General features: G+C 35.9%; 1 protein-coding gene across 3 annotated transcripts in view; it reads left to right on the forward strand.

Annotated features, from left to right (window-relative positions):
• furina (furin (paired basic amino acid cleaving enzyme) a) overlaps positions 1 to 27,429 on the forward strand; it is a 129,950-nt gene that overhangs the window by 1,377 nt on the left and 101,144 nt on the right. For 2 of the 3 annotated variants that reach the window (XM_067401257.1, XM_067401255.1), the window contains exon 2: positions 6,059 to 6,383. In XM_067401257.1, the coding sequence (XP_067257358.1) occupies positions 6,207 to 6,383 (177 nt within the window). In that variant the 5' untranslated portion in view covers positions 6,059 to 6,206. Of the gene's footprint in view, positions 1 to 1,404; positions 1,523 to 6,058; positions 6,384 to 27,429 lie in introns of those variants that run through there. The other variant, XM_067401256.1, reaches the window with a different exon arrangement.

Below are 27,429 nucleotides of genomic sequence, written 5' to 3' on the forward strand. Positions count from 1 at the left end.
TTTCAACCCAACTTGGGTTGCTTGTAACCCAGCAATTTTTAGATATCGACAAATAAATATCTTTATTTCACGAATAAGGAATACCACTGTGTTTTGGGGGTTATACACACTTAAAAATGCTGGGTTAAAAACAACCCAATTTGGGTTGAAAATGGACAAACCCAGAAGCTGGGTTAAATGTTTGCGCAACATGCTGGGTAATTTTATTTAACTCAACTATTGTTTAAAAATGACAATAATAACAATAATAATAACAATAATAATCAAAAGGTAAACATTTTATTAATAAGCAATTTAATAAATGTTTATTGTTTATTATTAAAATAAATGTTCATTTATTAAACATATTAATTTTCAGCATACTTTGGGTTCATTTTAAGCAAGCAATATAGTAATTTTTAAACAGTAGTTGAGTTAAATAAAACTACCTACTGTAAAAAATCAAAAGTTGAGAAAACTTAAAAGATTAAGGCATCAAACTTCAGCAGATTTTTGAGTTTTCTCAACTTTTTGTTGTATAAACTGAATACTAGAAGTTGAGAACTCAAAAATCTGCTGAAGTTTGATGCCTTAATCTTTTAAGTTTTCTCAACTTTTGATTTTTTTTTACAGTACAGGTTGGGCAAACATTTAACCCAACTGCTGGATTAAAACAACCCAATCGCTGGGTTTGTCCATTTTCGACCCAACTTGGTTTGTTTTTAACTGTCTTGTTCAGTGATTTTTGACATTGACATGACTTGTTTTTGACAAATAAAATAAGAATTTTAAGACTTGATTTTGATGCTGAAAATCACCCTGAGACCAGCTGATTAAAAGTTTAATCTCAAAAAATTGTTTGCAAATGCCACTCAGTTTGATCTTTTGCTGTCTAATTCAGTTTCATTCTTATCTTAAGTGTCCGTGTACCATTTGGAAATGCTCTGTGTGGTTTATGATCTGTCTGTTTTGTTCTGATGTTGTAATGTGGAGTATATACAAATTATTTATATTGAAGTAAAGTGCTGTTATTGTTTTTCTGTTTCTGTTTTTATTATTTTTTTATGAGCACCAAACTAAAAAGTGATCACACTTTCATTCTTTTTCCTCATGAGACTAATGTTTCAGCCATTAGTAATCCCAGTGTTGTGCTTGCCAGGAAACAAAGTTTGTCTCTTCTTTGGAAAAAGCAATCACTTGTGTTTTGAAATGTGTAATGGATTGCATATGTACAGCTGTCTGATAACATTTAGCTTCCCTTCAATTTTTAGATAAAATGGGCTTATACGCTTCTAAAAGTCCCACAAGTTGCATCCTGTCTTGACTTTTTTTTTTTTTTTTCTTTCCCAACAAGTGGTCCGCACTTACTGTCAGCCGTCTCTGTGCCGGTTTCCTCTCCCTGTTAAGTGTTAACCATGTTGTGATGTCATGAGTGGGTGTACTTTGAGATCAGGGCTGGCACAGCTTTAAATTGCTGTCAGGAAAGTTACGCACTTCTTGCTTAGCCTACTTAATCTGGGTTAGACACGCGTTCAGTGCTCAAGTGAGTATTGTTTTATTTTCTTCTCTTGACCTGATAAAAAAACATTGTGTAGGGAAATGTGACGTAAGTGAAAATAACTCACCGTTCATGTTAAGAACTTGCTTGTAAACAGATTTTTTGTTGCATTGTCTCTTTTTTCCCCCAAATATCAGAAGGTTTGGTGTTGTTGAAGCATTGTTTTATGCTTTTTGGAAATTATGGTCTTATAATATGTAGTCTGAATTTGTTTACGCATGTGTAGTAAATTGATCTGACGAGGTAAATTAGTTGTCAAACATTTGTAGCAATATTTCTGTGTTCTCATAAACAGCGTTTACTGATTTGTGGTGATCAAAACAGCTGTAAGCTGTTTACTACAGTAAAGCTGAATTAGTCTTACTAAACTCATAATACAATTACAGGCTTGATGTAGCCTGAATTCTGTCATTTGGATTGTTTGTCAGTCTTCTGAAATTTTAAAGTGCAGATTGATTTACTAATACATGCATCTTAGTTAGTTTTAACATGTATGATGTTTTTACAGCATATTCATTTTGAAATTGCAAAAGTATTTATGGAAAATATGGAAATGTTTCAGAATTAAGAGTAGAATTTATTTCCTGATGGCAAATTTGTGGTAGAACAGGTAGTGTGTCTGACTCTATATTTCGATGAAGTGCACTTCAACAACACAGCTGACTGCATTCTTTTGAGATTGTTATAATGAGAATGACATAGAGAGCCAATCAAAGAGCACGCAAACAGGGACATGTCATTTGAACCAACACGGCAGTATGCTCCACATTTGTTAGGCAGAATAATAGAGTAAAAGCTCTGCCCTGAAAGGAAATACCAGCAGTTTATTGTTTTGAAAATGTGAGTAGACGATGGGTTGACTTATCAGATCGTGAGAAGTAATTTCAGATGCCTCTCTTGCTTACACACACACAAAAAAAAAAACATTTAGTCCATTGAGACTGTGTGACAAGCATTTATATGATTATGAAATAGGCCATTAAAGGTGTGGACAGGTCAGCCGGACTCACGAATCGCTCCACCTATACAGTACATACAAAGTACACATAATGTCATTGAACACCCATATAGTTTGTTTGTCACTTCCCTGAAATACGACCCATAGGAGCGTTTGCTAAAGTTGCGCCCCTATCGACAACTGGACACTTTAATTTTAATGCATTGTTCCCTTTTATCTGCGTCATATTTTGGGTTATGCTTGGATCAATTGGCAGAGCATTGCACAATATGCAGTTGTGATCATGCGATCGTGGGTTTGATCCCAGGGAACGTATGTGCTCAAAAAGTGTGTATGCACTATAAGTCACTAATGGTAGGTTTAGGAGTGGGGTGGGTGTAGTCGTTAATAAAAAAAAAATGATTTTTCTAAATGGAAATGGGACAAATGGTGTAAAAAGTTCACACATTGCATTTAAATGAACACACATTTCATGACGACAGACATGACCCTGTCATTATTTTTATGCCAGCTAGAGGGCGCATGACTTTAAAACGTAAATATAGGTCGTAATAAGGTGCTTGAAAAATTACCTATAGACATTGAAACATAAAAGTCTGCTGAAGAGAAATTAGTTGGTTTTTTTTTTGTTCCTATAAAATGAAATAAATTGCAAGCCAAACTCATGCCACCAGTCAATGAAAATGGTTTAAAAAAAAACGAAAAAACTTTTCTCTACCTTTAGACAGATTAATAGACAAAATGCAGGGTGAATTGAATACGCTGCTTCGCTCCCTAATGCAGTTTTCAATGTCAAAGACAGTAAGCCTCTCTTTTGACACAACATACATACATTTTTTTTTTTGCGCATAAATAATAACACTCTTGTCTTGTGTGCCTAATGTACTGTAATCATCTATACCTTGATTTAGGGTTGCCCTCGACTAAAGAATTTTCTGGTCGGATAGTAGTCATTCATTTTAAGCGATTAGTTGACAAATTACACGTTTATTAATAAACAATATAAATCATAATAAAGAGCCTTTAATGCCTACATATCCTAATCAGCATTCAAGCGCACATAAAGCTTGCCACAGTGCACCAGCAGATGTAATTATTATGAATACGCCAGGGGAAAACAGCATGGAGATTGCTTTAACATTTTAATAATTAATTAATAAACTATTGTTTTCTGCAGTGATGAAGTCGACAATGCTGACACGTTATCTCTGCAGTAGTGGATGTGCCTATATGCATGGATTACATAACCTGAGAATATTTGTTTTCCATTTGAATTGGTTCATTTAAAAGTGGACATTTCACTTCCTTTCAATAGTTATATTTTTCATGTCTGTGAGGCAAGATTACATGGAGTTTGTTCTTTTTTTGGGCGCGCTCAAGTTCACAGAGAGAGACGGCAGAAAGCGCACCCTGTTTGCTTTCATTATTTTACAAAAGCACAAGGTTTTGTTGTTATTGAGAGTCCACACAAATAAAAGTAGACTCTTCACAGCTTCAAAAGATGTATTACTCTTATCTGTATGACCAAAAATGACTGAGAATTTTAAGTGTAAGTGAGGTTAACGTTAAAGCGGGTGACCATGTAAAGCTGCTACTACTAACATGTTTCAGATGATAAGCCATATTTGAGGTGGATGAATGATAGGCGAGCGTTTGGATGTCCTGCCCGACTATAATTACCACATAGACCTAGGGCTGGGCGATATATCGCATGCAATTGTCACGCGCATTTCGTCAGTAAAGCCGGTTCCCTGATTACCACTAAATCGCCATCACCTGCTTTCAAATGGAGCGGCATTTAATAAACAGAGCCGTAGTTCACTGATAAGCTACGCAATATCGCTTTCATTTTCGCAGATGAATCGTCTTCGATAATGAACGCGATATTGCGTAGCTTATCAGTGAACTACGGCTCTGTTTATTAAATGCCGCTCCATTTGAAAGCAGGTGATGGCGATTTAGTGGTAATCAGGGAACCGGCTTTACTGACGAAATGCGCGTAACAATAGCATGCGATATATCGGTCAGCCCTACATAGACCAGCTGTTAACGATCTGTCCGTCACAGACTGCATGACTTCACCTCTTCCTGTGACTAAGCAACCTAAAATTTGTCGTCGACTTTTAGGGGCAGCCCTACTTCGATTACAATCGTCATCCATCAAAACTGTACTTTACACTGGTTTGCCTTTTCCATCTGACAGATGTAGTTTGTGTATCATATGCTAATGCAGCGGTTGGGTGTTTTGAGATGTCGTTCAGTCTATTGAGAAACAGCTTGCCAAATACACTATTCTCTTCACCTCCTCTGATGAAATCGCCCATGTTTTCTCTGCATTAGCACTGTTTTGGACTGAATGTTTGAATGCATTCGCTTACTGGATCCTTGGACTGAAAACATTCCAGGAGTTTAAAATGATCTGATCGAAAAAACAAGACATCTCATGTCCAGAAAGCTGCTTCTTTTCACTTTGTTTCTGCTATAATGTATTAATTGAAATGATTAATGATTCATTCATTAATTAAAAATTGTTTACCACTACGCCCCCACTGGCATGGTCTGGTGCCCCTCTGGGGAGGCGCTTTCCCGCACTTTGAAAACCCCTATCTTAATGCAATGGCTTAAGTTTATGGCAAGTTGAGCCTCAAGTCAACAAGAATCTTGCATCAGTGTTTGCTTAGTCATAAGACTGGAGAAGCAGGTCAATGGTTTTGGTGTGAAACGACAGTCTATCATAACCGAACATGGACTGATGAATATTTCTGTGGAAGAATAAGTCAGCTGTGTTCCCTCCTATCTCCGGTTTACTGGTAGCTTACCAGCAAAGATGATGACATGGCACATCACTTATGGAAGTCAGAAAGCTTCCATATTTTTTTTCCATTTTCAGCAAAAAGATCTTGTGAAATTGAAACTTTGTTGACTTATTTTGGGCAACCAAGACGTTGCTGGTAGCATTTGGCTTTGCATGATTTTCCACCAGTGGTTGTATAGTATTAATATCTTGTTGCATCTAAAGGGGAATTGGATAGCGATTAAATCACTTGAGGTTGCAGAAGTATCTTTAATGTTGCTTGCTCGTAGGCATTCATACTCTACTACAATATCCAGCTGTATCAGGTGGCAGAACATGTGACCATGAGGCATAAAGTTGTGTGAATTTGCTGTTGCTCAAGTTAGCTCAAATTGTCAACTCATATTGAAAACAATTGCCTTGATCCCTGCACATCTCTTACAGTGTGAACGCTTTTTCATTTTTACTATCAAAGTTTTTTGTGCTCTGGAAATGGTTTTGGAAAGACATACATACTTTAGATAGACAGGATTGAAATCGCCTCTTTTACATTTGCATTGAATAAAATATGAATAAGGTCTTTTAACTGATTGGAATCATCAAACTCCTGCATTTAGTTGGTACTGGGAAATCTTTGTTTGCATGTGCTGTTCGTTTTTAACTTGTTAGTCAGTTCCACAGTATTAAGTGATTCATATCCTCAATTATACTCTTGCACCTGCAACTCAAATTAATCATTCTGCAATCTTCCATCTTTTTCCCTCCCCAGGTGATTCCTGAATCATTCCGAGTCCATCTCTCTTCCTCGACTCTGTCTCTACATGTGCCAGGGGCAGCACGGATATAGCAGTGGGCCGCTGTGCTGACGGACTTGGTGACATTAGGAACTCCTGCCTTGGTTCCCTCCATTGTGTCTAATGGATCTCAGGCTTGCCTCATTGACGCTCTGTACACTACTGATTCTCGTGACCTCTGGGCCACAGCCATCCTTTGGACAGAAGGTTTACACCAACACATGGGCCGTCCACATCACAGGGGGAGAGCAGGAAGCTAACCGGATTGCTAGAAAGCATGGCTTTATAAACCACGGGAATGTAAGTGCTATATGTTCAAACAAGTAATTCTTGTATGTTTGTTTGGGTTGCTCATCAATGTGCAATGCATCTTTGTTCCTTTTAAAATGAAAGGCGTTAAGGCTTAATGAAGTGCTTTCATTTTCAATGTTTCAGCAAAGACTATATTGGGTCAAAGAGAATGCAAAGAGAGAATATTGGGTCATATTTCACCTCAAAATCTAGTTTTAAGTCCAATAAGATTTATTTGCACTGTGACAATAAAACACAGTAATGACATTTTTTAATGTAGCTAAAGGTAGCTAAATTATCAGCAAATTAAAGGATTAGTTCACTTGAGAATTAAAATTTCCTGATAATTTACTTGCCCCCATGTCATCCAAGATGTTCATGTCTTTATTTCTTCAGTTTTTTTAAGGTTTTCTCCATATAGTGGACTTCAATGGGGTTCAACTTGCAGTTTAGGTTTTAAGTTCAGGGTTGTCAGAGTGTTAAATACTGTTTATGATTACTGTAATGAACAAGGGACGTGTTGATGAATCACCAAAATTACTCGTTAATTTTCTTTGCAAATCTAATCTGTCACGTCAAACACTGCACATGCTTGTCTTGTGTGTATGTTTTTCCTTTCTCTTCATAGATCCCATCTGAAATTTGTAGATTTAGTCGCTGTCCTCCACTGGAGTTGTTCCCATTCGTTTTGTTTTGTCCCATTCGTTTAGTCTGGGTGCCTTACAAAGTTGCTGTTGGTTGAATTAAGATTTGACAGATGAACTTGTGCCTCATTTGGGCTGGTTTATTAGATAACGTTTTGTCATTTGTGATGAGGCTTTCTGGTGTTATATACACTACCATTCAAAAGTTTGGTGTCCGTAAGATTTTTTTAATGGTTTTTTAAAAGAAGTCTCTTATGCTCATTAATGCTGCATTTATTTGATCACAAATATGGTAAAACAGTAATAATTTTATTACAATCTAAAATAAGTTTTATATTGTAAAATGTAATATATTCCTGTGATCAAAACTGAATTACTCCAGTCTTCAGTGTCACATGATCCTTCAGAAATCATTCTAATATGATGATTTGCTGCTCAAGAAACATTTCATATGATTATCAATGTTGAAAACAGATGTGTTGCTTCATATTTTTGTGGACACTGTGATTCATTTTTTCAGGATTCTTTGACCAGAAAGAACAGCTTTTTATTAGTACTCATAAAGCACATATTAATACCTTATTATGACCTTATTATACATCCCTTAATCCTATCCAGTACCTAAACGACTTTACTAACTATTAATAAGCAGTAATTAGGAGTTTATTGAGGCAAAAGTCATAGTTAATTGTTAGTTAATGGTGAGAATTGGACCCTAAACTAAAGTGTGACCAAAAAATCTTACTAACACCATATACAACATTTATACAATGTTTATGCCCCTTCTGTTGTATGAATGGGACAGTTTGTTATTCCTGTTAGTAGATATGGTTGTCAGTCTCTAACACTGACTGTCAACGTGACTTTGAAGTGAACTTTTAAAGCTTCACCATGAGATTCTAATTAGTAAAGATGCAGATTTGTCCTTTTCTTCCTCTCATTCTGTGGCAGTCCTGAATTTTGAACATTTCCTGCATGTTACGTCTGAATGCTCTGGCTCTCTCTGAAGGAATGCATAAAACATCTTCCTCTTTCTCCGGTTGTCATTTGATATTCTCAGCGTGTAACAGGCCCTTGACTGTAGACTTGTGTGGATTGAGCTGATACCTCACTTCCTGACCAAGGTACGCTTTTTTTAACACATGCAGAACTTGTTGGTTTTGTTCCGATGAGACAGTTTTGCAACTTCCTGCTCTTGGACAAAACTAATCAGATGTTTCGTTCCCCACAAGTAATTGAAAGCACATATCAGTCGATAGTCAATTCATTAGGTTAGATGATTAATTTAGATGTGTACTACAGCCCACCCTTCAGTAATGGGTTCACTTTAAAACGCAAACAGCCCTGTGTCCAGATGGTACTGAAAAGCCAGGTGATGAATGGATCCCTGCGTGCTTTGTAGGGAGCACTGAATATGCTGCGGTTAGTAATTGCTGAAAATGAATGCCTCAGGGTCCATGCTGGCATTCAGTCCTGTATCTCTTGAGAGATGAACTAATAACGCTGCCATTTTTAGCGTTGCGAGGCAGTGCGTGTGCACAGTTTTTAAAATGCAGCTTCTGTACCTAGGTTCATGGCTTATTCATGATGACTTGTCACTGAATGATGGTTTCGGAGATGACCAAAGTTCATTACTACAGACATATTTCTGCTTTTATCATTGGTAGAACTGGTATTGGTTTTCTAGGACCAGCAAATGACTAATGGTGCTTGCTATTAATTGGCATTATTACTAGTACTATTAAAAAGCTTAGTGTGTCCATAAAAATGGTGTTAAAAATCCTGTGACGTTATATTGAGCAATATGTAGGGACTAGAAAGTCATTAGAGTTTGACTGATAGTGGATTTTACCGAAAACTAGGTTGGACCTCACTGGCCGATAACCGATTAATCAACCGAGGCTATCCTTAAAAATATTCTTGTTTGCCATAACCCGACCGACCCTGTCAATTTAGGACCGACTCAAATTTTTATTTTTTTTTGCTTTAAGTCCGACCAACTTGCCGGTTGTAAATTTGCATTAAGACCGACCAATTTTTTATTTTTTTTTACTCTTTAAACAACTAATACAAAAGCAATAAAATAATATTAATTATATTTTAGTAAGTATTGTAAATATATAAATAGCCTAGGCCTACATACAAACGAAGGCTACGTTCTTTCTTTTAAATAAAAACCCATGAAGTCATCTATGTTTACACTGTTGGTTAACAGATGTCACACTATGGCCGGTGCGTTCGCTTCGTCTCAACCAACCCGTTGAGAGACGAGACGTGCTGACAGATAAAATAATTACATGATTGTGATAGCCTACGTATATTTCTCTTATTTTTTAAAGCCGTCGTATTTACCATGTTTACTATGGTAATAGCACGCATAGTCTTGGTGATCACACATCGGATCACAAACATAAGTAAGGCTATTTAAAACACTTGCTGCTGTCTGAAAGTGAGTTGAGCTAAAATGATTTTAAAAGTCTTTAATGCTGGTGTTAGCTGGTAACCTACATGTAATCATCGGCGCCTCCGTCTCCACACACAGATAAACTCCGTCTTTGTTCGTAACCACTTGTTCGAAACTTGAAAAAAAAAAAAAATATAGACCTACCTACCAACCCTTTTTTTTATTTTTTATTTTTTTACTGTTACTGCAAACCAATATATTTTTAAGGATGGCCTGATAGTTTTAAAATGGCATCTGAAGCATCCCACTCTGTGACGTGCGCAAAACAACGTGTCAAAACAAACTCCACGAGGCGTCAGTGATAGTTTTTATTCCACCTCTAGAGGTCGCTTTTGTACTGTTTAATGACAGCGGACCCTTCTCTAGCAACGCACGCAACACGGACACACTCAGTATGGACTTTTTAAGCCAATAACCAGCAACTGGTTATCGCTGCCGATTAATCTGCAAAACCGATCGATCGGTTGACCTCTAAAAATCATGTAGACTTGGAACTTTTATTTTGAAATCTGTTTCTGATGGTCTTCATGATTGTTTTGGAACTTTAACAGAGCTCTTTGATTTATGTTTAAGAACTAAACATGTACTTTTGATTTGCATTATAATTCCATTTTCCAGTTGTTTTCCGTGAGCGTTCTTTGAAACTGTTCGTCATGCTTGTAAGAACGGGAAGAAACTTGAAGCCATGGGATGCATTTGAGCTTGAAACGGAGAATGTTTTTGTTGGACTGTCGAGCTGTTATGGATCACTGTAAATCACCTGTGATCTTTTGTAATAAGATTGTAGCATGGTTTTTCTCACTGTGAGACCGCTGCTGCTCCGCCGAACAGAAATCACACCTGGCCGAGCCCCAGACCCACATTGTGTGATGAGACATGCTGACAGCAATGTTGGCAGAGTTTGAAAAGCATATCGTTTGGTTACACCAGTGCCGTGGGCTTAACGTTTTTAACATGTCTCATTTGTGTTCCAAGTGGAGGATTTCTTCTAGAGACTGAGAAAAGCTTCTGATTTATCCAAACAGTGCCTTCTCTTTTTCTTGTGCAGTTGAAGATTCTTTTGTGTGGTTTTTTCCCCTCTCCTGTTTTTCTTAGGTTGATGTAATGAGAGGCATGAATAAGCCGTTGATGTTCCTTTTTACTTTAGAAAGCAAGTTCAAAAGTTGTCAAATATTCAAAATGATTTTGGGTATTTCTTCTCAACTTTCTTAGGATTTAAACAGGCTTGTCATTGGGTTTATATACGTTTTTAAGCATGATGTTATTGCTATTGCCTTTAATGGTTAAGGCAAAACTGTAGGAGTAAGCATTAAACTTAAAGGACTAGTTCACTTCAGAATTAAAATTGCCTGATAATTTTTTCACCCCCATGTCATCCAAGATGTTCATGTCTTTCTTTCTTCAGGTGAAAAGAAAGAAAATATATACACACTTTTTAACCACAAATAATCGTCTTGCACTTCTCTGCAATGCGCCATGCATTACGTAATCATGTTGGAAAGGTCACGCAGTGCAAGATGAGCATTTGTGGTTAAAAAGTATACAATTTTTATGTTTTTTTAGAAAATGACAGAACCTCTTTCACTAGATAAGACCCTTATTCATCGTGTGGGATCATGTAGAGCTCTTTGAAGCTGCACTGAAATTTAGACGAAGAATCCAAAAGATTTGCACTGAAGGAAGTCTGAGCCATAGCTAGAGACAGTATTATTTCAAAAGTTCACAGATTTGCAAAAAAAAAAAAAAAAAAAAGAAAAAGCTAACCAATTTCATTAGAATACATTGACTTAATATGCACATTAAACTGAATATATAAGCTTCACAGCCTCATTTCTAATTATATAATCTTATTAAAAAAATATTTAGTTTGTCAGTTAAGGCAGTGTGACCAAGGGAAAAGAGTGAATTAATAAATTAGATGACTTGGTTATGTTATTGAGGGGCACCATTATTATATTTATGAAGAGAGACAGAGCACAGCGAAGTCTGCAAAGAAAATGTGGGTTAGAGGTGGATCCCTTCAGGTCCTGGACACCATCCAGATACCTCATCTCATTATTTTCCAGGTTGCTTGGTCAGGATTCATTTTGTTACCTCCCCCTGTGTTTAGGGTTAAGGCAGCCGCTGTGACTCGATGGTTTCACTGCAAAGTCTTTAGGATTTTCTGAGACTGTTGAGACCGATCCATCTGTTCCATTTTAGCCTATCTTTGCTTTCATTCCCTCATGAACATAATTCACAGTCGCTCTAGGGCCAAGTCATGATGGAATGGTTGTTTGTTGTTTTTTGTTTTTTTACTTTTAATGTAGTATATTGTACATGGCAACTTTCCCACAAAGACCAATTATGAATCCCACCCAAAATCACTTTGAATTGTCTGTGAGAAACTCCTTGTTCCATTTATTTGATTATTATGTTGATGGAAAACAAGGGCTTGGATTACCAGAAATGAATCTGCTTGAAGGATTTCACAGCTGTGAAACCAGACGGTTACTTGCAGGTGTTTGCGCTGAAGTCGAGGGAAAGTGAGATCCTGGGCTGCAGCTGACGTTTTATGGCACGTAATTGTGCCAGGACTACACAGCAGTAGATTTGCTCCAAGGCAAATTTGAATTATAGGGATCTGCTCTATCACTATAATGAGCCTTTGTAGTTGACTGATGCAAAATGTAAACAAGTTGCTTTTTTAAAAAAACTTTAGTAATGTAGTTTACACATATTAGTAATTCTGTTAAGATGATGTCTGATTCAAGATGATGTCAAAAGCATGTATTAAATTAAATGAGAAATGTTCTTGTTTGTGAGTTTATAAGAGTCTTGCAGTTGCATTTATTGCCTTGCCTACTAACCTACATCCTGCTAGCTTATAAATTAAAGTTCAAAGCCACATTCACTAATTCATACGGTCCTGCTGTTTGCTTTTGCTCCATGTTGTGCTTTTTTTCCATGACTAAGAGACTCGTTTAGCAGTTTCTGTTACAAAGGCCGTGTTGTTTTTCTAGAAGAGGACAGCTGATATTCCTAATGTTTTATTTACAGAGAGCTTCACGCTTTTCATTCAAGCACATAGGCTAACCTCATCAGTTGTTTATTGATGAGTAATCATCAGATAAAGGATACAAACATCATTTTGACCTTGAGATTTTAGCTTTTAATGTGTTTGAACTCTGTTCAGTTTTAATTAATAATCAAAGCTTTACAAGTAGGAAATGCCTTGAGAATTACTGTATATTGTATGTTATAGGTGTACTTTGTTACTAGTCATAGCTTTTAAAAATCTAATCACATTTGGACGTATTGTTAGTTATTTTTTTGACAATGCATGAGTTTTCCAGCAGCTAAAATAAAACAACTAAGGGGAGTTGTTAGGCACGACGTGAAGCTGTTATAAATTCACTGCAAATGTATTGCTTTTATAAAACGGTTACCACACAATACAAATATTAAAGGCAAAAAAAAAAAAAAAAAAGTATCAATACAACTTTCATTAAGTAAAATCATTAAAAGGCTTCCTTCCACTGGAAAAAATAGTCCCTGACCGTGAACAACAACAGAAGTTACATTATGCCTTTAAATGGCGGCAAAGATTGTCTTTATGGGTGAATAACTCAGTCACAAAAACTTTTATATTGAAACTTGTTGTGAACACAGAACAAGACACAAATGACAAATGCTTTGACTAGCGCTGTCAGTGTCAGCAGGGCATGGGAAAAGCCATTAAATGTTAAAGGACAAGATTGCAGCCGACATTCAAACTGATTTTTTATTATGAACATAGAACTGACCTGAAGAAAAATGCTAAATCTAAATCCAGGTAATAAACTCGGTCACTTGATATCTCTCTCACAATACTCTTCTACATAATGCAGTAAGCTTGAATGAACAAAATCAATAGAGAACAAACGTATGTTTGCGTTGCTAAGAGTGGTTGCTAAGACAGATTCAGCAACATACACACTCAGTGGCACAGATACTTATGTAATGCGATCAGCTGAATGTTCTGTATGCCATTTTACAATGGCTTTGAACTCAAAATCAAGAATCGGAATCAAGGGCCAGACCTATCCATTTTATAAACTGATTTATTTATATACATTTTGGATCAGGGCTCGACAATAAGGAATGTCCGATGGCATGGTGCATCATCACGAAATTTGCATGTGTTTTTAAGCCTTGCAAGTTTAAATATTCAAGTTTTGTAAATATTCAACATCTGAAATGCATGCCTAAAAAAAAGCCACTTTTCAGACAGATTGAGTTCTCTTTCACTTCATCTTGTGCTTGAATGGACAAATTAACACAAAATGATGTCAAAATGCACATCTTGGTGAGTATCCTTGTAAATATAGTCAGTTATTTCTTCAGGGAACATAACAGGTAAGAAGTAAAGCGCATACGTAACATTCGGTCCGAGCATTATGTCTTAAAGTGACAGCAGCCTAATAATCCTGCTGCTCTCTGTGTTTTTAATGTTAAACAAACAACAAAGAAAAAAATCACTGAATAACTTTTGTAACTTTTATAAGGATTAATATATATTTAATTTATACAGTGCAGACTGTGCAGTGTTGTTTTTATATTTGATTATTCAATTTCTGTACCTGAAAACTACATTTAGACCTATTGAAAATCCTGAAAAGCACAGTTTATTTCAATTATATGTTTGTTCTTCTTATTTATTTGTGCTATTGCTATTATTTGTTCTTATTTTATTACTAGCCGTTTACTTTTCTTTAATAATAATTGAGATTTATAATTGTTAGGCTTGTAGTTTTTGCTGTGGTATCAAAATTGGAATTGTAAAATTTGGTGTAACCTTATTTATTAAGGTTGCATTGGTCAAACACAATAATAATAAAATAACTATTTTAATTAATTAATTTATTATTTACTCGGCCAGAAGAAAAAAAATCCTTGGTATTGAGCCCGGTATTAATTTCAGTAGTGCATAATACATCAGCTTGTGAACAAGATGAACGATTATCAATGCATGAATGAAACTCATTACGAATGCCCTCATTTTCTGACTATTTTTTTCAACGTTCCCTAATGTTACTGCATGCGGGCAGAGAATCCCATAGACCAAGACGAGATGGTTCAGGTGTGCTTCAGGGCTCACTGCTCATTTGCATAAGGTTAAACTTTGCATTAAGTTAATCTGAACTCATATTTTACAAATTATTTCACTATTCACCATGACCTTAGCAGACATGACACGATAAAGCAACAAGTGAATTTTTTTTTTTCCTTTTTTTTGTGCTCAGCAGCCGCACCTTGTGGTTAAGTGACGAGCAACAGGACTCATTTCTCCAAAAGCACACTCAGTCAACTATATATTAAACATCAAATGTTTAAATTGGCTGCAGTTTTTGCTTTCAGTGTGAACAGACCAATTAGTTGTCATTGGGAAATCGTCTTGACTGCTCCAGACTATTTTTGTTCCATGTCACTTGGTTGCTTAGTAATATCTTGCTTTAACCTTATTTCTGTACCACCAACACAAGATGCAGGTTATATTGGATCTTGATGCAAAGGTTATTTTACCCCATTACCTTGTTTACCTTCCTAGAAGCAATATCTGCTTTATGAGGAAAAGATTGCAAAACCTCAAAAACAAAGCTTGTCTTGTGTCCTCACAACCATAATACTATTTTGCAAAAGATTGTGTACGTGTCTTTCTAATGATTTATGGCTTTTGATGGGTTCCCATGCCTCTCTCTGGAACTGTGGGGATCTTGAGTCAGAAAACAGTGCCACATTCATGGGAAACGCAAACATGTTTCAAACTTGCTGTTTTTTCTCAGTAGCTGTCGCTGTGTTCGCCTGTGGTTCATGTATCTTATTTAACCCTTTTTAGTGGGGGTGTGAAGCTTTTTTCTAGTTTACTGTTTTGTTACTTTTCCTATTTGTCTCTGGTATGCAGTTTAATAGGTCTTGGAAAAAAAAAACTCCCACTGAATTAAATGTGAACCTTGACATTTATTTTGTTTTTCTTCTCATTTTAGTCAACCCAATATTATAAAACAAATGCCATTTTAAGCCGACTGCAATCATTACACACATGACTGGCGGTCTTCTGTAATAAAGCAAGCAGTTTTATTTTATTTTTGATATTAAAAATAGGAACAAAGAAGCAGATTACAACCAATAGGACAAATACAATAGAAAAAAATGATATACAAATTAAATAAGCGTAAAGTTTTTCAGGGATGGTAGCCTAGGTTTATTTAACATGTAGTAAGAAATACTACAGAAATTAAATAATCGGATGTAAAAATAAAACTGTATGAATTAAGTAAAAATTGATTTATAATAAAGATAAATGTGATTTAGTCAAAAGCTTTAAATTAACATTAATAAAAAGGACTGTAAAAGTTTGAGGCTGCTGTCCCTTGAATGCACAGATCTAATATACTGTTTCACATCCGATTTTCTCCTAACTGTTTACATTTGTGTATAACATAACAGACTGTGTTTATGTGAATACACCACATGATGTGCATTTTTGACATAATTGTGTGTGTATTTGTCCATTCAAGTCCTTTGAGTCCTTTTTTGTGGCTTATTGTGATTAATAAGACTCTAACATGTCAACTTTAAGTAGTAATGCGACATTAAAGAAGTGTAACACTTTAGAAAATCAGTTTTTTTGAGATTTTTTTTTTTTAATTGATGCAAATTGGTAGAAGATTGAATCAATACCCCCCACCCCTACTTTTTAGCTTGCTCGAATTCCTTTCATTCCCTCAAAAAGGTGTCAATGAAGGATATGAAAGCTTAAGGCTAAAAATGACCCAGAAGAAAAGAGGAAGAAAAAGCACGTAATTGGGCCCCGGAGAGTTTCAGCTGTTGAGAGGAAATGGCTCGTTATAGTCCATGATAACCCAGACCCTCTTCATTGAGTTGTCCAGGTAGTCTCCATTTTATCTAAACCATTTTAGTGAAATGCGGACTTAAAAAAAAAAAGATTTCCATTTTCTCAGAAAATCCCTTATGTTTTTCATCTTATTGGTTCAAAGCGGTGTCCTTACAAGATAAATATTGCATCACAGTTCACTGTTTTGTAACTCAGCATGTTGTTGCAAGCGGTTGTTGAAGAAGTTTTTAACTGTCAACTTGCCTTCTCTGCAAAGCACAGCAGAAAGAATGAACCCTTACAGCTAAGGTGTTGATTGCTCTTGATCTGAATCTTTTTACCTTTTGTTTTTCAGACATAGAAGTACAGTGTATTGTACCTTTCCAAAAATACTTTATCTTCTTCATTGTCTTTATGCCTGTGCTTGCCCCTATGGCTCCTCACCGCTCCCTGTAGACAATCACACAGCAGCTGGACATTTCTAGTGAAAGCTAATGAGCAATGAACATTGACTTGTCTTTTGTGATATAGGGAGAGTGAGAAGTGGGGATATTCTTCTAGAGAGCCGAATGCATAATTCTTACTCTGGTTGATTTTCTCAAGACCAGAGCGCAAGATCTTAAACTCCTTGAGTCGATAGACATTGACATATCGATCTACATGCATGTGACTAGTTGTATTAATTTGTTGTGCTTGTAGACAAGAAACAACCTCCTCTTTCAGAATATTAAAGAGATTTGGTGGTGGACTCTTTTGACTTGTTAGCCTAGATGATTAGTTAACACTTTTGACTAGTTAGGTTTTTGGGCCAAACTGAACACTTCTGCCATTGAAATGTACAGTATCAGGCCATATACTATGGCTACGTTCCCACTGCAGGTATATGCGGCCCAAATCAGATTTTTTTTTTTTTTTTTTTTGTCCATATGTGACTCATATCTGTTTTCCCGTGACTGTGAAGGAAGGCAGTCAGTAGAAGGGCAGTGATGTGTCAGAACTCGTAAGTATTACAGAGACAGCTCTATAATGCAAGCAAAACATGAGGGCTCGTATCATAAAAGTTTCAAAACTCTGCTCTCTTTTGTCACATCATTGTCTTTATTTTTCATATTGCACGATTTTTACCGGGATACCCCACGGAATGCGATTAGGCTAGATTTTAGAAGCAAATTAGTGGATTTTGTGATTAAACCTGGCGACCCCCCATTTGTATTGATCTTTTGCGCGTGAAGGTCAGTTCAGAACCATGATCTGTTCACACTTGAAATCTGATATTGGCCACATTTAAAACAACAATTTAAAACAAAAATCAGAATTGAACATTTAAGACTCGCAATGTGAACGTAGCCAAGTTATCATGTGCCATTCCCCTCCCTGACATCAGCTGCTTGTATCGTATAGCAGTATAGAAAGCAGTCTACTTTTAAGTGCTTTAGTGCTACCTGTGTAGTTCAAGCTGAAGCAGCCATAAAGCCAAAACGTTCTGTGTAATAAAGATCCCACCTCTTAAAGAGTTTGTTTGAAAGCCAGCTACGTTTCCAGACAGTCTAAAAAGCCAGTTCATTTTATAATGTTATTGCATAATGCAAAAAGTCATTGAATTTGTTCCTGAGCAGCCTCGGGTGGTGTTTTTCTGTTTGGAAGGCTGTTGACATCTTTTCACACATGTAAGCAAAAGCATCCTGCCAGACTGTTAAAGACCCACAACAAGTCATCTGCCATGTGTTTGCTGCAGATCTAGTAATTAATAGAGTTCCCCTGAGCTAACCAAGGGCTAGAAGGGCATTTTGTTTTTGTTTTTTTGTATAGTTAGCTTAAAGAACTAATGCAGTGTTTATTTTTAGTGTTGACTCATTTCCTATTGAACAGGAAGTTTGGCCATGACTTGATTTAAAAAAACAAAAAAAACAAAAAAAATCTTAAGTTTTGGGTCAGTAACCTGTATTTATTTATTTTCCAAAGAAATTAATACTTTTGTTCAGCAAGAATGCATTAAATCTATCAGAAGTGACCGCAAAGAGACTTTATAATACTGCAGAAGATTTATTTTTTCAAATGAATGCTGTTCTTTCAAAGAATAGTGAAAAAATTGAATGTAGCTTTCCGCAAAAATATTAAGCAACACAAATATTTTCAACATTAAATGTTTCCAGCAATAATAACTAATTTCTCTTGAGCATCAAATCAGAATAGAATGATTTCTGAAGGATCAGGTTATCCTGAAGGCTGGATTTATTTTTACAATATTTTAAAATAGAAAACGTATTTTACATTTTAATAATTTCACAATTTTACTTTTTTTTTATTGTATTTTGTAATCAAATAATTGCAGCCTTGGTGAGCTATTATGTAAAAACATTAAAAATCCTACTGACCCCAAACTTTTGAATGGTAGTGTATATTTATTTATTTATTTTTTAATTTAAAAAATACTATTTTTGTATAATATTTTTTTTTGTTTTGTTTTTTAATATAGGCCATCCTGCTATCGTTATCTCCATTTTAAATATTTGATGTGAACTTTGATCAATGAGTCTGTGTGTTACCAAGTTGAAAAATGACCAGACTTTGTTGCCCTGGGTTTTCCAAAATGATTCACCTGTAAACAACTTGTAACTCCATGTTTTGCCAGTAATGGTTTATTTTAGATAAGGAAAGCCCATAATTGCAACAAGAAATTTGAATGAAGCATTTAATATGTAATGTGCACTCTAATTACTATTTAAGTTGGCTAATGTGATTTGAGAAGGGTTTGATTTGTCTTTTGTGTGTTTGTATTTTTGTATATTGTGATTTCAGTATTTAATGGATGATTAGATTCGTTTAAATGTTTCACCATTTCAGATTAATGCTGTTTAACTTGTCAAACATTACAAAGTTTTTATTTGTAACACATTTAATGAGCAGATTAGTTGACGATTTGTTTTGAAATCAGGTATAGAGTTGCTCTCGCCCTGTTGGAAAAAAGGATCAGATTTAGTGTTTGTGTGTTAAATAAGGTTTCAGATTTGTCCAGTATGTCAATACTGAACACTGATAGTCCTGAGAATCTTGACTACGCCTCATGCTTGCAAAACAAGCCCTAACTTGAGGTTGCAGACGACAGCAGGGTAATGACACAACCGTCTGAGGTTTGGTCTGGTTTTTAACCACACCTCGACACCTCTACACAAAACATCTCCTTTAGTTTCAGAGAAATTACACCCCTATTATAATAAACCATTGTTGCAAACCTGCAACCGGAGTGAACACCCTGATCATGACGGATTTGAAGTGACACTACTGTTCTTTTAAGCCATGTCTTCTGCTGTGTTGCAGCAGCTGTTTTCCCAAAAAAATCCAAGTTAAGCAGAGTGAAAGACTGGAGAAATAGAAGCAGAGCCTGTAACCAAAGCCAGATGTGTTTAAGGTGTGAGCTTAATGTCCTTTTCTTCAAGCACTGTCACCCTGCCGCCCACTCCGGCTCGGTTTCTCCACAAACCATTTAATTAAGACATGGCATAGTTCGACATGGTCGGATGGAGTGAGATTTCATTAGATTGTCTGCATTTTTTCCTTTTTTTTCCCCCACCAAGGCCTTGGCTCAATTTGTCAAGGCCAAGCTTGTGTGCACGCTATGCCCCTTGGCCTGTCACACAGATAAATCATCTGTGAATGGAAAGGAATTGCTTAAAACGAACGAGTCCTTGGGCAAGACTCAAAAAACTACGTCTTGACATTGTACTGAGCTTGTCTACTGGTGAAACTTCTTGTGCTTCACCAATGATTAATTTTTAATGATCAATTATTATCTATAGCAATAGCTTATATAGTAGTGTTTGGGGAATAGAGTTTTATTTAGGAGCAGAATGGTTCTTGATCTTGGCAAGAGAAGTTGAGTTGCCCTTTAAGATGTTTTTGCTTAAAGGACTCTACAGCCAACTGAACACTTCCTGTAATATCACACGTTCACTTCCTACAAGAAGGCTGTTTAAAAAAGGTAGAGGCAGTCTTACGCTGCCTTGTAAGATGGCCCATTTTGGCTAAATCTTAAGCAGCATCATGTGTATCATGTATCATAGAGAAGGCATTGTCAGAATACGTTCCAGCTTGGCTTTCATTTTAATACACTGTTTATGCCAGCACTTCTATCAGGTTCTACGTCAAGTCACCTTTATTTATATAGCGCTTTTTACAATGTAGATTGTGTCAAAGCAGCTATACAGTGATAACTGGTACATTATTTTGGCTGCACAGCAGATCTTAAAGAATAGTGTCAATGCAGGCAGATCAAAGCACTGTTGATTTATCAAATGTCAAGTCAAATGTCAAGTGTCCCCAACCAAGCAAGCCAAAGGCGACAGCATCAAGGAACCCAAACTCCAACAGGTGACATCAGGTGGCAAACATGTGGCAAATAGGTGTTAAGAAGGAGAAAAACCAGGCTTAGTCGGGGGACCAGTCCTCCTCTGGCGAACAGTGCTTTGTTACGATTCAGGTTGCTATCATAAGTCCATTAGGATCGCAACATTTAAAGAATTTATTCCAGTTCAATCCAGTTGAGGATCGTATTCGTCATGCCGGTGTTGACGGTTGATGGACGTTACGTCAGAATGCCAACTCGGTATTGGCTAAAGATGATCACGTGAGCAGCAGAACGCATGCGTGTGATGCTGACACAGGAGCCGGCCAATAATGAGTTGCCATTCTGACATAGAACCTGGAAGCGCTGGATGTAAACAGCGTATGAGAATGACACAGAAGAGAAGATATTATAGAATAAAGTTGTTTTTTGTTTTGTTTTTGCGCACAAAAAGTATTTTCTTTGCTTCATAACATTAAGGTTGAACCACTGCAGTCACGTCGACTGTTTTATCGATGCCGTTATTACCTTTCTGGGCCTTGGTTAAATTTCTGTCTATGGAGGACCCAGACAGCTCTCAGATTTTATCAAAAATATCTTAATTTGTGTTCCAAAGATGAATGGAAGTCGGGTGTGGAACGAAAGTAGGAGTAATTAATGACAGAATTTTCATTTTTGCATGAACTAACCCTTTACCTTGATGTTTTCATTTTGAAATAACATGTTTCAATCAAGTATCCCAATCAAACAGGAATTTCAGTTCCCATCAGGCTTAGCATAGGGCTGAATTGGGAGCGTAAATGTTAAAATATAGTGTTATTTTATGCATCTTTTTTTTTAGCAAGATGAGAAAATGGAGAGACTTCTTAATGTTTAATGTTCTATTAGGTTGGTATTTAAAGTGTGCTCTGGATGTTGCCAGTATCACTTCTGAACTGCCAACACCTAACATCACACATGTATATAAAAAAAAAAAAAAAAAAAAAAATATATATATATTTAGTTTGTTGTTAGGTAAATCAGAGGACTAAAAAAGCATTGATTGAATAAATCATTTTAAATGAAAACCATTCATTCAAGTTAAATGTGATTCTAGTTAGTTGTACATGGTTGATTCTATTTGGTTTTACTTGTTTCAATCACGTTGAACCACTGTCCATGATTGAGTCATGTTCAACCAAAGAGCGGAGATCTTTTCATCTTAACTGGTTATATCTCTTAATCATATAGTGACTGTTTTATGAGCAATAGGATAATCTCTCTCTTTTTAATGAGTTATGAGAAAGAACCATAATCATCCACACAGTCACGCAGAGCTGAAACAACCAAAACAATGTTTTTTTTTTTCCACATAATGCATGTAGTTTTGTTAGAGGGCTAAAAGTTACATTTAGTGTACCTTCAATTAAATCACAGCTTTTTGCGATTTAATAAGATCACTAAGCAATATAGCCATTTTGATTTTATTTGGACTGACAGATGGTGCAAAACACAGCGATATAGATCTTTTATGTTATTATGAGAGTGTACAACTATTTACAGTTCATTATGAAACTGTGGCAAGACCGATTAGATGGGTCTAGGTAATTAATGGGAAACACTGAGAATATCACAATATTAGCTTAGCAAGGTGCGGTATGCACAGATTCACTTGCGTTTCAGTTAGGATGCTATCTTAGAAGACAGTTGCCTGTGTAGGCAGTATACGGCATGGATCTTGGGTTTGGTGCATCACTGTCACTGTTGCTTAACATTTGTCCTGTTCTTTCCACTCTATAAAGATATTCAGGTGCAAGCATCTGCAAGTCCAGGTGTGTGTTTGTGTACTTTTGTGGCTTTTAAGGGGTTATGCTTTCATAATTAAATCTCTTACAATAAAAGCACTTTACTGTTGCTTAGGGCCATTTAGCTGGTAATCACACTGGGAGAATCGAGTGGAATGTGAGATGCTCTATGTTTATAAGGAGATTAGATGGCATAACTATTTTAATTGAAGCTTGCAAATTTGAAGCGTGCAAAGTGTTTTTGCATGGTCTGTTCCCCGAGTTACTCCACTTAAACCTTACCGGACTAATGCCAAGACATTTCATTTGAAGTTATACACTCAAACTTTGATGTTCTTATATGTTAAATTGATCCTGCTTGGTTTTGGAACTGCAGTTTTGTTTTGCTGAAATCACAGCAAATGAGCATTTGCATTGCAAATTATCCCACTGACATTGAGCATTGCTTAAAGACCTGTTCATATGAGATTGGTTTTGAAGAGAGGTCCCAGAAGAACAGGTGACCTCTGTGGAACGAACTCAATTAACAAGAATTTGCATTTACTAGCACACATAATGCGTACCCAAAATTCGTCATTACACAGTGCTTGGATGTTTTGAGCTGTGTTCTGATTTGTATTCCTTCCGTTTCAAGGTCATATGCTAATTTGATATGTTGGTTACCTAAATGGGCAAACTTTTTATAAATAATGACCGCATTAATGTTCTTTACTTTTAAGTTTGGGCTAATTAGGAACTCATTTTACAAGGAAAAACTAAGGCTTGTATTTGCATTTTGAAGATTGCCTTTTTTTTTTTTTTTAACTCTATCATATCTCTAGTGTTGTTGTTTTGAAAAGGAAAAAATTCCACATGCCCTGTTGCTCTTCGAGCAATCTGAGTTCAAGATAATTGTAATATTCACATGGTAATGATGCTTCATAAAGTCATGGGCTTTCTGATAAACTTTAAACTTCATGAACTCAAGAATGCAGAATAATTCAGAAACAAACATCCCTTAAAAGTGCACCTAATTACTTTTTAATGGCCAACTGTACCGTATCTAGAACGCAAGGTCAGTTCTTGAATTAAAACACTTACTTCACAAATGTCATTGAAAAAAAAAAAATGTAGGAGTGAACTGATATTTTTTTTTTTTTTTTTGGCTAATATTTATTTTAACAAACAACTAATGGCAAATTCCAATACCGATATTTGTCACTTGCTCACTTATTTATACTTTTCTCATTAAAATAGATTACTGTTTTGATCAAATTTTAAATTAGCAAAGTTCAAAAACACATGCATTATGGTATACTAAAGTAATCAAATGTAAAATAACACTACATATTCTTCACTGTATAAATTATATATTAATCCATATTAAATTTACAAAAGTTATTCAGTAATGAGCAGTGAGCGATTTTAATTTTTTCCTTTTATTGATTAGTTAACATTGCAAAAACAGACAGCAGTAATAGGCTGCTGCCATTTTAAGACCTCATGCACGGATCTGATATGCTGATACTGTTACACATGCATTTTATGCTGTTTATATTCACTTAAAACATAACAGACTGTTTACTCGCCAAGATGGAAATGACAATTTTGTGTAAATTTGTCAAATCGTTCAAGTGCAAGAAGACATGAAAGAGAACTCAATTCATTATTCGCACGCTGTCTGAGAGGCTTTCTGAGTGCGCGCTTGTGCACACGAAACTTCTCACACAGCAAGTACCGAATTATGATGTCTTTTGCGTCTTCTTGCGCTTGAATATTTAAATTTGCAAGGCTTAAACACATGTACGAATGATAAACTACTGTGACGATGCAGCACTGGCCTGATTGAGACACACTGCACAATTAATCGAAAATAAATGTAAAAATGCGAATTTTTCTGCAAAAAAAAAAAAAAAAAAAAAAATGATGCACAGTTTTTCAATGAAGTTATATATTGCTCCACCTGAAAGCCAGAAACTCCAAATATGCCCTGCAGAAGAAGGAGATAACGCACTTATGGGTGTCATACTTATGCTGTAGCTGAATAAACAGAAGATAGAAATGCTTTGATTGATTACACATAACTAATAAATACGACTATAATAAAGTATATTTTTAATGCAATGCTAATCAACAAAGCCTTTATCACTGTAAAGAATACTTTTATGTTATTGTTGTCTCTTGTTGGACAAGAGGTTCATAAATGCTTCTCATGTTTGGAAAGATGTTTGACACATGCCAAAAGGTTTGTGCGATTTCAGATTAATTGCAATTAATCTGAAAGTGCCTTTACACAGTTAATCAGTTTGTTATATTGGCCTTTTTCATGCTACAGCCAATATGCAGATTTTTTTTAAATTGATAAAAAATCAGCTGATAAATATTAGGGGCCGAGACATCTGTGCATCTCTAAAAAAGAAAAAAAAAAAGAAAAGAGAAAGTGTATTATCCATTGGCAAAACTTTTGTTAAAGGTGCCATCGAATTAAAAATTGAATTTACTTTAGCATAGTTGAATAACAAGAGTTCAGTACATGGAAATGACATACAGTGAGTCTCAAACACTATTGTTTCCTCCTCCTTATATAAATCTCATTTGTTTAAAAGACCTCCGAAGAACAGGCGAATCTCACCATAACACCAACTGTTATGTAACAGTCGGGATCATTAATATGTATGCCCCCAATATTTGCATATGCCAGCCCATGTTCAAGTCATTAGACAAGGGCAGCCAGTATTAACGTCTGGATCTGTGCACAGCTGAATCATCAGACTAGGTAAGCAAGCAAGAACAATAGCGAAAAATGGCAGATGGAGCAATAATAACTGACATGATCCATGATAACATATTTTTAGTGATATTTGTAAATTGTCTTTGTAAATGTTTCGTTAGCATGTTGCTAATGTACTATTAAATGTGGTTAAATTTAACATCATTTATTACTGTATTCACGGAGACAAGACTGTCGTTATTTTAATTTTTAAACACTTGCAGTCTGTATAATTCATAAACACAACTTCATTCTTTATAAATCTCTCCAACAGTGTGTAATGTTAGCTTTAGCCACGGAGCACTACCAAACTCATTCAGAATCAAATGTAAACATCCAAATAAATACTATACTTACGCGATTAGACATGCTGCATGACGAACATTATGAGGGTTATATTAGCTGTGTGAACTTTGTTTATGCAGTGATAGAGTCGAGAGCTTGGGAGGGGGCGGAGAGCGCATGATTTAAAGGAGCTGCAGCATGAATTGGCGCATTTCTATTTATGCCTCAAAATAGGCAGTTAAAAAAATTTATTTAAAAACATCTATGGGGTATTTTGAGCTGAAACTTCAGACACATTCAGGGGACACCTTAGACTTATATTACATCTTGTAAAAAAAACGTTCGATGGCACCTTTTAAATCTTGGAAATGACACTGGTATGAATGACCGCTGATGTTGAGTTAATTGAGTTAAGTTATGAGGTAACTAATGTTAATTGCTAATGTGTGAATTCTGCATAGTTCTGTCAATTACAGTATCAGGCTGTACTTTAATTGTCAATCCTACTGGTGAAATCAGTGAATTTACAGAGTTTTATCCTTTTCAACGGTTCCAGCTAAGTTTCTCCCATAATTACCTTGAGATCAGAGCTGTTAAGGTTGGCAAGTTTTTAATTTCTCTTGTAATTTAGTATTGTAAGCACATAAAACAAATTGAAATGAATGTATTGTACTGCCGCACATTTTTCTGGATGTCTGGATTTTTGCCAGGGCACTTGAATTAATGGGCAATTTTGGTTTGGTTTGCGTTCACTCGGGAGTGACAATTCTGAGGCCTGCTAAAATAATGATGCTTATAAAAACGTATTGTTCTTGTTGAGTGTGGGGTTTATTTTGTTTTGTAGTGGAGAGTGCCTGACATGGAAAACACTCATCTGTTATTCTAATGGAGGGAGACTGACCATAAGAGATAACAAACTCCTGTGGGGGGGAGGATGAGTTCCTAGGTGTTCACTGTCTTTGGACGCCTGCAGCAGATATGGAAGTAATGAATCCTATTAATAGTAATTGAATATTGACATTCTGCAGTGCTCTTGCATTAAGCGATCAGCATAATATTTGAAAGAATTCAGGAGCCCAGCGCTGAGGTGGCGAACCAGCGAAAAACACTTAAGTTCTTTTGATGTTGTGCTAATGAATAGGATAGTCAGTAATTGTATGTAGTCGGGAAGTGGTTCAATATCAGCAATAAGTTCTTCTTTCATCTTAATTCATTTGTTTTTGTTTTTTTTCTGCTGTTCATTTCGCCATCCATTTTGTTTTCAATATTGAGTCTTGATACAATGCGTGCTCCAGCTAATTACGAAAGAATTGTTTCTCTTGGTCAATTTTCTTTTTCATTTGAGATTATAATTGGCTTCCTGATACACACTTCTATTTTTTTAAACCAGAATACAGCCCTAAAGTTAAATAACAATAGTGTTTTTGCATTGTTCCAATATGTAATGCTTATCATGATATATGTAATATGTGCAGTAAATAGTTTTTAGGCTGTTGGCCAGTTGAGCAAATACATCAGTTGTTGCCATCATTTTATTTTGACATAGATATCACATCAGCCATTTGAAAACACTCAGAGTCGGTCGACTGCTAACGTTGGAGACCTGTGTAGTGTAATTCTCTCCAGAATGGGGTGCATTTTCCTGGAAGTTGGCTTTTAATGCCTACCCTTGTAATCTCTATCTATCCATAGCTATAGGTATATATCTATGTACAAATATGTGTATGTGTTTGTGTCTGCTGTTTCTAACTCCAAGTTGGGGAAAATGATTCCAGCAGCTTTGGCTTGGCTTGCCACTCTTCGGTTTTGGAGTTTTGAATTCCTTCTTGGAGATTTCTATTTGCGTCCAGAGCACTGATATTGTGCTTGGAACAAATTGCTACCCGCTGTTTGTTTTCGAAGACAAGGCTGGGTCTGAGGCTCGCTCTCCA

This window comes from Chanodichthys erythropterus, chromosome 11 (assembly GCF_024489055.1).
Source record: "Chanodichthys erythropterus isolate Z2021 chromosome 11, ASM2448905v1, whole genome shotgun sequence".
Taxonomy (NCBI): Eukaryota; Metazoa; Chordata; class Actinopteri; order Cypriniformes; family Xenocyprididae; genus Chanodichthys; species Chanodichthys erythropterus.